General features: G+C 34.3%; 1 protein-coding gene across 1 annotated transcript in view; it reads left to right on the plus strand.

Annotated features, from left to right (window-relative positions):
* The window catches only part of LOC131806929 (uncharacterized), a 287985-nt gene that overhangs the window by 84919 nt on the left and 190334 nt on the right, over positions 1-12732 (plus strand). Inside the window, exon 2 of the mRNA XM_059131830.1 lies at positions 10228-10296. Within this exon, the coding sequence (XP_058987813.1) occupies positions 10228-10296 (69 nt within the window). The remainder of the gene's footprint in view (positions 1-10227; positions 10297-12732) is intronic.

Below are 12732 nucleotides of genomic sequence, written 5' to 3' on the forward strand. Positions count from 1 at the left end.
TTATATTGAAAGATTACAAAGCATTCGCTATTTAGAATTATAACCTCACCATTTGAATTTTAGGCATCTTAAGATTTGACATGAATATTTGATTATAATCGATTGAAATCAATTATTGCATTAATATTCAAAAGGTACTAGGGACTTTAACACCACAAATAAAACATGTGTAAGTCTTCAGTGCAGACACACACACGCACTCACACACCGACTTGAATATTTTCCAACAGTTTTCTGTTATCTTCCTTTTGACAAAAGTGTAAACAAAAACACATTTAAAAACAAAAACGAAAGACAACAACAAAAAATAAAAAAAAAAACAAATTTAATGTTAACGAGAAAAGTTTTATGAAACTTTTGCAAAATATTTTGGAATTATGGAAATTGTATCAAGTTGAAAGTGTCAGGGCAAAGTTAGTTTTCTTTAGGATGAAAGAAATTACCCACAGCCAAACACCCACACATACACACCCGCACACACTACAAAGATAAAACAAAGTATAAACAAATGCACACACACCAAAATATACATACATACATACATAAAAATATGAGCATTGCAGCAGGAGGTAATGTGACAAATACAGCTTAGTGAATATGTCAATAGACTAGCTGTTAGGCAACAAAGTTTGCTAAGTTTTAATTTAACAAAATCTAATAAAAATAGAATACGTTTTTCTAATTTTTTTCCGGATTTTGTCAGGGAAATTTATTTGGACTAAGCAATGAATAATGGTATGGCGTTTTTATACCCTCCACCATAGTATGGGGGTATATTAAGTTTGTCATTCCGTTTGTAACACCTCGAAATATACATTTTAGACCCCACAAAATGAAGTAGATTGATAAAATTTTACTCAAAGGTATTTTATGTCTGCAGGACTTATGGTATTGAAAATGGGTAGGTGCACGTTTTGGTATAGCCCCCATATAATGGTACCTCCCCATTTTCGGTATTTTGGTGATTTCAGCGACATTATTCACCGAAAATGTTTCAAATTTGGTATTTGAAGTTCGTAATGGATACTACAGCCTATAACAGAAAATTGTCTCTGCAGGTCCACGTCTTCGTATGTACAATGATATAATGGCTACATTGGGTATTTTTAAGATTTTAACAGAATTTTTAACGGATTTCATTTTTTGGAAAATTGCCAAATTCGTTCCAAATGGTGGAGGGTATTAAAAGTTCGGACCGGCCAAACTTACAGCTTTTATACTTGTTTCATTTAAAATGTGAAAAAATTGCATGAAAAATAGGATTTTGGGTAACCGGGAGCCAGGTATCTTAGTAACAAAACAGCATTCCTAGGACCAATAAATAAGTTAATATAAAGAAACCCATGGTAATATAATCTGTCAACTATTTTTGATGGCCAACACGTGGTGATATAAACTATAACAACTCTTAATTCGTAACTATGTTATTTAAAACGCCTGAAAATTAGAGCCATAACTTTAAAAATCCCAGATATTTTGAAGGATATGTTCTAAATTAGTAAAGTAATTGACAGACTGACTAACTTAACGATTAATCAACGACCAGACGAAACGGCAAAGGATAGAATCTTGAAATTTTGGGTGAGGGTCACTTTTTGGTCCGAAGGGTTCAGAAAGGGCTGGGTTTTTGGAAATTCGTACTAGGACGGTACGAAAAGAATTAAAAGGTAGTGAATATGGCACCATTTGTATTTGAGGAAGCAGTAAAGCTAGAATTATTAAATTTTAAATAAGGGATGGAGTATATGAGAGCCTTTGGAAATTCGCACTATAAACATACTAAAAGTACTAAAATGTGCCACTAAACGTTGACATGTTACAAAAGGCTACCAACCTTTCGTAACACGTCAACGTTTAGAGCTAAAAACTAAAATTTGGAATGGGGAACAAGGTTGAGGGTTAAAGTACTCACAAAAAACTCCTTGTGTAGAATCTCAGTGAATTCCGTTGAAAAATATGACTGAAATATACAAAATACCGAACATCGGGGGTACCGTTATAAGGGGACTATGCGATATCGTGGACCTATATAGATAATTCTCTTCCAGGAGTTAAGGTACTCCCAATGAACTCCTAGTGTGGATTTTCAGACAATTCGATTGAAAAATATGGCTAAAATCATAAAACTACCGAATATCGAAAGTTGCCGTTATATGGGGTCTATACGATATAGAGAACCGATATAACCCACCTTCGAACTTGACCCTCCTGCAGACCAAAGACAGATCTGTGCAAAAAATTTAGCTTCCCATCTTTATTCGTTTTGACTGTAGCGTTATTACAACAGACAGACGGACGGACGGACAGGGTTAGATCGTCTTAGAATTTTACGCTGATCAAGAATATATACCTTGTTGGGTCTAAAATTAGTATTTCAATGAGTTAAAAACGGAATGGCAAACTTAATATACCCTCCATACTATGTATGGTGGAGGGTATAAAAAAAGCCTAATACGAACTCTTGGAATGAAATCTAAATTTTAAGGTCGGCTTTTGGTTGACGAAATATCGGGCACTTGCTAGTCATTTTTATAAAATAGTCTTCATTTTTTCACCTTTTGCAATTTTAGTTTATTTTTTTGTATACTTTTTCTCACATGCTGCTCTTGCAGCTTCTTCAAAATACTCCTCATTTCTCGTCGAAATTGGCACTATTGAATTCTTATGTTCATCTCATTTATTACTGGAAATCAATTTGTTCATAAAATAATTAAATAAATATATACACCACATACTATTATAGAATATATGTAATTAATTTATATCACAATTCTTTACATTTCTTCCTTCCTTTTGTTGCAGTATTTGTTTTTTCTTTTTCGTTGGTGTCCCCAAAATGCCAGGTTTTCCATTCATTCCATTTTGATGACATTGCCGTTGACAAATTCCCATATTTCTCATAGCCACATGCATAAAAACATCAACGGCAAACGTTATTGTGTCGTAAAGATGGAGACAAATGTGGAGACGACTGTGCGAAAATGTGCTGCAATTAACGTCACATCAGTTAAAGTTGTCTGTTGTCGTCATTTGTTGAAATTTGTAGAAATTAAATGTTGTAGACAAAGCGAGGAAGAACAAAAGAGCGAAAGGGAGAGATAGAGAGAGAGAGCGAGATAGCGAGCGAACGAGCAACAGCTATTTGCTATACAACTGTCACTGCACACAGATAAATATCTCTGAACTACTGTAAGTCGCTGCTTCATCTGGTGTCCTTTCACACCTTCCTAAATGCCATTTTCTAAATGAAAAAAGGAAATAACTAAAAAATATATCTCCGCATCACTTCCTTGAAACATTCCGCTTTTTAGTGTTCCACAATATACCTTTTGTAATATGTGTATACATATATATATATATAGTGTGGTGCAGAACCCAGCAATTGCACTTGAAGAAAAAATTGATAAAATTGTTATGTTAAGGTACAATTTCTAAGAGGACACCAAAAAGCAGTCAGTTTAAGTGGGCCATTGTGTGATAATTTATAAAAAAATTAGGAAATGTTCATTATTTAATGATTAATAATTCAATTTTTAACAGATATTGGAAATGGGAATTTATATTCTTGGAATTGAAACTTTTTGAGTTTGTCGATATAATAGCAGATCACCATGTTCAAATCGGTAGATTGAGATCTCCTCCAAACTAAGTCGTTACCCATCTATTTTGCCGTGATATCTTGGTACACAACAAAACTTAATAAGCCTTCCTCTATCCACCAAGGCAGATGGACACTCTCGTACTTTCTTTTTATTGAGAACAAATTATAAATGGCAACGGCTTCAGATTTCCAAAGTGGCTCTGACATTAATTCATAGTTTGACATTTTCAATGCAATAAAATTAAGCTATGTGCTGACTCTGTTTAGCCTTAAGAGCATTCTGACTATCTCTATAGATAGTGCCTGACATATCTACATTAGAATTGTATAAATCCAGTGCATAGTTTAGTACACCAGTCCCTGACGTATGAGTGATTTCATACATTTAATATCACTCATACGCAGAGTTTTCATACAAACGACTGGATAAGGAACTAGTTCGTTTGATCGAACTAGATTGACATTACCCTAAACTGCATGACCAGTCTGTGATTCGGCTAATTCCACTGTCTTTGCCATGGAAAAGATCTCCACTTGGAAGACGCTGTGATTGTAATTTAAATGTTTGATGCTTAGCTCCTCACAGTAAAGTTTAGTGCCTGTTTCGTTGTTCATATTTGAGACATATGTGCGTGGCAAACTATCCTGATTGGTTTATATAGTAGGGTATATGGTAGCTTTTGAGTAAAATTGTATTAAAATATCATACCGCTTCAATTATAAAAATCCATGCAGCTCGCTTCCTCCTCATCAATATTAATTGAATGATTGAGTACTACACAAAGGTACCAGGCTTGGTCTGAGATTTTCAATTCCACTTCACACAGAAAGCATATGGTAAGGGGTGAGAGAACTCACCCCACAGTGAAGTGCCTCTGTATAGAAATTCCTAATGGAGATTTCTCCAATGCTGAGTGGATCGCAGCGCCCTCTTTGTTTTACCATAGAATGTAGGGTTAAGTTTGTCATTCTGTATGTCTGACCGTCTGTGTAATTTAATGAAATTTTACACAGATATGTGCTAGGTCTGCAGAATCTTTGGTTTTGAAAATGGGCTACATAGGTCCACGTTTTGATATAACCCGCATAAAACTGTACCGAGAAATCTATCTCGTTTAATCCGAATTTTCTGTAAATTTGCAACATGTGGTCCCATTATGTAAGAAACATCCTTATAGGTCTAAGTTTTAGCATAGTCCTCATATAACTGTACCTGAATATAGAGGGTATTTTTAAGATTTGAGTCACACTTTTACCCGAAATGTTTCATATTTGAAATTTGAAGTTCCTAATGGGTACAGATCCACGTCTTCGTATTGCCTCATCTAACGAAATATCCCTATATTTGATATTTTTATTATTTTAGCAATGTTCTCCACCAGAATTGTCTCAAATTTCGTATTGTAATTTTGTAATGGGTGTTTCAGCCTGTGACAGAAAATTACATATGAAGGTCCAGGTCTTCGTATATGCCCCATAAAACGGTACCTCTCTATATTGCGTTTTTTCAAGATTTTATCAACATTACACTCCGGAGTTGTATGAAATTTCGTATTTCAAGTTACTATGACAGAAAATTTTTTATGCAGGTCCACATCTAAGTATAGCTGCCATATAACGGTACCTCCCTACATACGGTATTTTGATTATTTGTTAGTAATAGTCTGTGACAAAAATTGCATCTCCACGTCTTCGTCTCAACATAACGCTAACTCTAGAGTTTACAGTAGGTCCCTTCTCTTGCAGAAAATTGTTGAAATTTGGAGTTTGTTATCAGTCCCTCTTTTTCTGGCAGATAACAGCCTTGGTAGGTTCGGGAATATATATGTATTGAGTCTTTGAATGTGTATAGAAGAATTGTACTTTGTATTTGGGGTTTGCAATAGGGCCCACCATCCCTGGCAGATAATAACCGATGCAGGTCCACGTTTTCACTAAGTCCCCATATAATCGGAAATTATTTAAATTTACACACATTTTTCTACGGAATTTTTTTAAATTTGCTAACTGCAGTTCGCAATAGGTACCACCTTCTGTGGCAGATAATTGTGTGTTGTGGTCTACCTTTTCGTATAGTAACCATAATTCGTTTCCCCACGATATTGGTTATTTGGAAGATTTAAGTCACATTTTTCAAGGGCATTAACCCAAAAGATTGTATACAGGTCCACGAAGCCCCCATATAAAGGATCATCCGAAAGAATCTCTTTCTGAGTTGATTTATGCATGTCAGTCCGTCTGTCCGTCCGTCCGTTTCGCATTTATTATCCGATTGAGATGAAATTTTCCAGACAACATTTGTTTGGCCCAAGGACGAACCCTATTGAAATTGGAGATAATCGGTAAAAATTTCGATATAGCTCCCATATATATCCTCGTCCGATTTGCCGATTTTATTGTGCACCAAACGTGTAATATCAGCCCGAATAGTATGGAATTTTGCACATACAACCAAATTAGACCTGAAATTAAGTATACCAAATTTGATCGAAATCGGTTCAGATATAGCAATAGCTCCCATATATATTGTTCATCCATCTGTTATTTTTGTCCTCCGCAGCCGTAATATGCACTCTGTAACAACAATAGTTGGGGAAATATATCAAACGCAGCTCAGAAATACCTTTGCTAAATTTTATCGAGATCTATTCAGATTTGGATATAGCTCCATACATAACTTCGTCCGATTTATTTTTTTTTTTGTGCATCAAACGTCTAATATTTGCCCAAATGGGAATTTGGCACTTACTTACGAGTCTAGAAACTAGTATGTCAAATTTGGTGAAGATCGGTTAAGATATAGCTATAGCTCCCATATATATTCTTCATCCGATTTGTTGTACTTGTTACCCACAGCCGTAATATGCACTCCGTAACAACGATATTCAGGGAAATATATCAAATACAGCTCAGAAAATTCTTTGCCAGATTTTATCGAGATCGGTTCAGATTTGGATATAGCTCCCATATATATCTTTATCTGATTTCAACTTAATTTTACACTAAATGGGCAATACAAGTCCGAATTTAAAAGATACAAATGCTTCGGCATATTTAGTCCTTTCAACTTTAAATGATAAATATAATCATAGCGTGTATGATTAAATTCTCCCATAAAATCTTTTAATTGTTATGTAGAGCTCTACAAAATTAGCAAAGTGGTGTAGGGTATCATGAGATCGGCCCCGCCCGATTTTAAGACTTTCTTTACTGTTTTTTTTTTTTTTTTTTGGTTAATTTATTTAGTCGGTTGAGACACGGATTTTCTTAATTTTTCCTGCATGTGACGCGGAAAAATATATGGATCTACATTATACCACATTATATCGCACATTTACTCAAAGAGTGTCACATCTCTAAATTTTTGTACAAGATCAAGCCTAGCTTAAAGTATTTAAGTCATGAAGCACACCAAGTAAAAACAGTTGAAACTCCTTGAGTTCTATAGATTACATCATGAATATTTTTAATGGAGAAATAAAATAGGATTCGTAGAAATAAATTGCAAACTAAAAATGCATTTTTTGAGTTATACCACTCTATGATATATTGATAATTCCTTATAAAGTGATTTAAGATTTTAAAACCAATTTGTTTTGGAAGAATATCAAATTTGGTAAAAAAATGTCGGAAAATGTTGGAAACCCCTAAAAATTGATTTATATGAAATTATAATCTGATCTGAAAATAAACCATTCTAATCTCCTTAAATAAAAACTTAGGAATTCAATAAAAACTAATCTTAGGAACTGGACTGATTTTGATGGCATTCAATTGAAAACGAAATTGTTTTTTGTCAAAACTTGTATACTGTTGTTGCAAAATCGTCAGGCAAAATCCCATTATTGTTGTTTTTATAAAAACAACGTTTGTTTATGAGTGGAGAACGATGGTAATGTTTACCAGGGGGTAAGGCAGGGAATACCTAGGTTTCGGAAAGAGCCACCAATCCTCATCAGTTCCCTTGTTTCTTGTCTGGGATATTCTCCCCAGAAGTTATTTAAAAAATAACTTCTATGACAAAAAACATTTTTTACCCAAGTGACGAGATCGTAAGCTCAATAGAAGAGGAACAAAAGAATTACATAAAACTAAAATTCTTTTGGAAAATCTTCTAAATCTTACAACCGCACTTATAAACATTTACATCTTTCTCCACTTGTTATGATTTCGTTCAACCTGAACGAAGTAACATAACCATGTAAGTTTGTTTTGTCTGTTACAACAAAATGCCGTTTTCAATCTCTTACGTAGGTCGGAAGATTGCAGGCTTTTGTTTACGTTTCAAAAATAACCTATTTTGGTTTTGTGGTAAATCATATAACAATTTTTACCGGGCCAAAAGAAACATCGTTCTTTTTTATTTGCTCACATATAAAAGCTTCATAAAGTTTGTGACTAGCAATCTGGTTAAGTTTGAAATTAAATTGAAGTTTGATTTCAATGCCCATACTCTTAAACTTTGTACGGTGTATAAAAGGATTGCTTACACTAGATAACGCAGTAAAAGAGAATAAATTCTTTAAACATAGCAGTCAGTAGCAACAAAGAACACCATATTCCATAACAATGTCAAAGACAGTAGCATTTTCTCATCCTCTTCATGTCCTTTGTCATCTTTTTTTTCTTCTCTCACTGAAATGGCAATGCAATGAAAAGAAAAAAAAACAAAAAAAAAAAAAACGGAGTGTTAAAGAAAATATGTGGGCAAAAGTAATGCCATGTCCTGAATGCCATGCAACAGTTGTAAAATTGTCTATGTCTCGGCAAATGCTCACACACCCGCACAGCCGTATACACCAGTACACACTTGACTGATGTCATTCTTTTACGGTTGCCTTATCCTTTGGTGACAGAAAATCTTTTGTTACACTTTGTCTTTTGGATTCCTTTCATCTTATGTTCTATTCTTCATTTTTATTGTTGCTCATACCATCTTATGGTCTGCATTGTCTTCAGCTGTGAGCTATTTTATTATGTATTTGTGTTGTTGTTGTTGTTGTTGTTGGTTTTCCGTCATCAACAAATTGTATGGGTAAGAGGCTGCTGTGTATCATACATATTAAAATCACTTTCCGGCAAAAAATGCATGTATGTATGTATGTTTGTATGCATGTATGTTAGCTTCGTGTGAACGTTTTTAGAGTACACCTTTAGCACAAATATTCTTGGGCTTTATAATGTTTCCTCGCATAAGTTAATTGAAGTCGAAGCCAAACAAAACTAATTAATTTTTTCAAACACAAAACAGAAAACAGTTATAGAAATCAGTTGACTGTATTATAAACAAGTGAGCAAAAGCTATAGTCATGCGGAGCCGACCATGTGATACTCTACAACACTACAATATATTGGAAGCCCCCTTATGTCCAAAAATCATTTTGGATGATTTCGATATTGAAATAATGTCATAGAGGCCTGCCCAGATGTTACCCTCATTTACGCAGTCCACCGTGTTGTTATGTATTCGAACCCTGAATTTAAATCTCCATAACAGTAGGCTTTAATTCTGACCCTCACGCTATCCCATGAGGATCGAACCATAGTTGCGACCTGTATATAATACCTTCAATACATAGTGTTGGGGGGTGTAGGAAAAGTTTAAAAATTTACAATTCAAAATAGTAAGTCAAAATGAAAAAATCGCATGCGATAAAAAATATGAAAAAAATTGAAAAAAGAAAATAACAAAATATATTTACTTTTTTATTGGCATATTTTTATGCGATTTTCTTGGATGTTATACTTTTCTGGCAAGAGATCATTCCGAATTGATGAGAATTGTTAAAATCAGTCCAGCGGTTCTTTACTTATCAGTGATCTAACTAACATTCCCTTCTTTGATATATGAGATTGTATTTATTTTGCTATATATGCGAGATTTAGGATATGAGCATCAATGTAACGGTCAGAAGTGACATTTTCGGGTATTTGTGATTTCGCCAGGATAAAAAATATTCGCGGTTTAGTGGAAAATTTTGTATTTTCTACAAAAAAGTTATGGTATATTTAACCGCTAAATATGACACTAAAACCCATTCAAATTTGTACGCTTCTAACTAGTCCTAAACTCTAACTCTTTGCAAAAATCAAGTATTTTTTTCTGTTTTTGGTCCATTTCAACCCCTAAATATTTTGCCATCATCTCCAGAAACAATTGGGTTCTATTTTGACCATTGCGACCTGTAGCTTGATTACAAATTAACATGACCAGAAAAACGGACGGACATACATAGCTAGATCGACTCAGCTCGGCGAGCTAGGAAGATCCATATATACTTTCCTATGTGGTAAACCAATATTTCGTGGTGTTACATACTTTTTGAAACTTATAATACCCCCAACATATAGCGTTGTAGGGTATAAGTATCAGTATGTATACCGTTCTACTTGCGATTCTCACATACAATATTTGAAAATCATTTTAAAAAATTTCGGAAAATCTGGAATATTTTTTAGATAACCCATAGGATTGTCTTAGAACATAAATCAAATATAAACGAAATAAACTTGTAAATACTTATTTCAAGTGCTGTAGCGATTCTCTGTTATGTACCGTTTAGACATTTTGTTGTAACAAATGATATATAATATTCACTAATGACAAATTTTTGTATTTATTTCAGGTTACTTTTGGCACATTACAGATCTTCACCTGGACACAATATATTCAACGGAGGGAGATGTTATGAGAAGTAAGTTATATTTATACATTAACAAGTAAGCAAAGGATATAGTCGTGCGAGGCCGACCAAGTGATACACTACAACACTACAATATGTTCAAACTCGCCTTATATAGAAATCCATTTTGAAAGATTTAGCTCTAGAAAGTACGTCAAAGAGCCCCGCCCAAAGGTTGCCCTTAGTTTTTCGATCCGAAGAATTTGTGTCAATATTTACGCACTCCGTAGTGTTGTTAAGTAATAAAAACAATTTCACAAGAAAGTTGTGGTCCATTTTACAGTCATCCAAAATGCTAGACTTTTTCCCTGACTTTAAGTCTCTTCTGATGCGAAATTCCGTGTCGATTAGTTTCAATTTTGGCCTATAGAGCGACTACAAAATTAGAAAAAATTAAATTTTTTAGTCCATTTGCACCTCTAAATGTACATCTTAAGAACAATAGGCTTTAATTCTAACCCTAACCCTACCCCCATGCAAAATTTCGTGAGGATCGGACGATAATTGGGATATGCATATAATACCCTCAAAACGTAGTGTTGTGGGGTGTAAAAATTTAGAAAATTTACAATTCAAAATTGTAAGTCAAATTGAAAATAAAAATAGAATGCGATAAAAATATGACAAAAATGGAAAAACATCGACAAAAGATAATCACTTTTTTATTAGTATATTTTTCCGCGATTTTCTTAGAGTTTATCGTTTTCTGGCAAGAGACCAGTCCGAATTGATGGGAATTGTGAAAATCGGCCCATTAGTATTTTTATTGTATGATGGCCACCCAAATTGGTATGTTTCTGCCCAACCCTAAACTCTAACTCCATGTAAATTTTCGCGTCGATTGGTTCATAATTGTGACCTATAGAGCAAAATCAGGAAATTTTTCTGTTTTTGATCCATTTTAACTCCTAAATATCGTGCGATCATCAAAAACAATAGGGTTCTATTCTGACCATAACCCCACCTCCATTTTCAATTTCGCGAAGATCGGTTCATTATTGCGACCTGTAGCTTGATTACAAATAAACATGGACAGACGGACGGACGGACATACATAGCTAGATCGACTCAGCTCGGCGAGATAGGAAGATCCATATATACCTTTCTATGTGGGAAACCAATATTTCGTGGTGTTACATAATTTTTGGCCCAATCAAACTTATAATACCCCCAACACATAGTGTTGTAGGGTATAACTAGCTGAGCTGTACCGCATTGTTACCCCATAGTTTTTGTGTTAAATGTTTTATTTTTATACCCTCCACCTTGGAAAGGAGGTCATTCCGTTTGTAACATCCCTAAATATACGTCCCTAAATATATGTAAAGTATATATATTCATAATCAGCACTAAATTCTAAGTCGATTTAACGATGTCCATCTGTTTGTCTGTCTGTCTGTTTAAATCACGGTACAGCCCACATTATTTGACATAGAGCTTCAAAATTTAACAGAACAATTTGCATTGTGTCTAGGATGGTTGGTATTGGTATTTGGTATAGTCCCCATATAACGGTACCTTCCGATATTCGGTATTTTGATGATTTTTGCCACATTTTTTCATAAATTTGTCTAAAAATTGACATTTGTAGGTCTTAATGGGTCCTAGTTCGTATAGCGAAACATTGTATGTATAGGCCCACGCTTTGGTATAGCTCCATATAACGGTATCTCCCGATATTCGGTATTTGGATGGTTTTTGTCACATTTTTTTCACAAATTTGTTTAAAAATTGGTATTTGTTGGTCATAATGGGTTCTGCTTGCGGTGGCGAAACATTGTATGTATAGGTCGCATATAATGGTACCTCCCGATATGCGATATTTTGATGCTTTTTGTCACATTTTTTCACGGATCTGTCTACACATTTTTATTTGTTGGTCATAATGGGTTCTAGCTGCGGTGGCAAAACATTGCATATAAAGATTCACGATTTGGTATAGCCCCCATATAACGGTTCTTCCAGATATTCGGTAATTTGGTGATTTTTGCCACATTTCTTCGCGGATTTATCTAAAAATTGGTATTTATTGGTCATAATGGGTTCTAGTTTTGGTGGCAAAACATTGCATGTATAGGTTCACGTTTTTGTATAGCCCCATATAACGGTACCTCCCGATATTCAATATTTTGATGATTTTGGGACATTTTCCCACGAATATGTCTAAAAATTGGTATTTGTGGGACACATTGGGTTCTAATGTTTCCTTTAACCTAAGGTGGAGGGTATTAAAATTTTGTACCGGCCGAAATTAATGTTTTTTACTTGTTTTTAACCCATTAAGAACCTTAATATGAAATTTGAAACAATTCCGGTAGATAAAGTCGCTAAAATCATCAAAATATCAAATATTGAAAGGTACCGTTGTATGGGGGCTATACTAAACGTGAACCGACATGGCCCATTTATGCTTTTAATCTGTCAACTGGAAAAATACACATGTGTGCC

Source organism: Musca domestica, unplaced genomic scaffold, assembly GCF_030504385.1.
Source record: "Musca domestica strain aabys unplaced genomic scaffold, Musca_domestica.polishedcontigs.V.1.1 9, whole genome shotgun sequence".
NCBI classification, from domain to species: Eukaryota; Metazoa; Arthropoda; class Insecta; order Diptera; family Muscidae; genus Musca; species Musca domestica.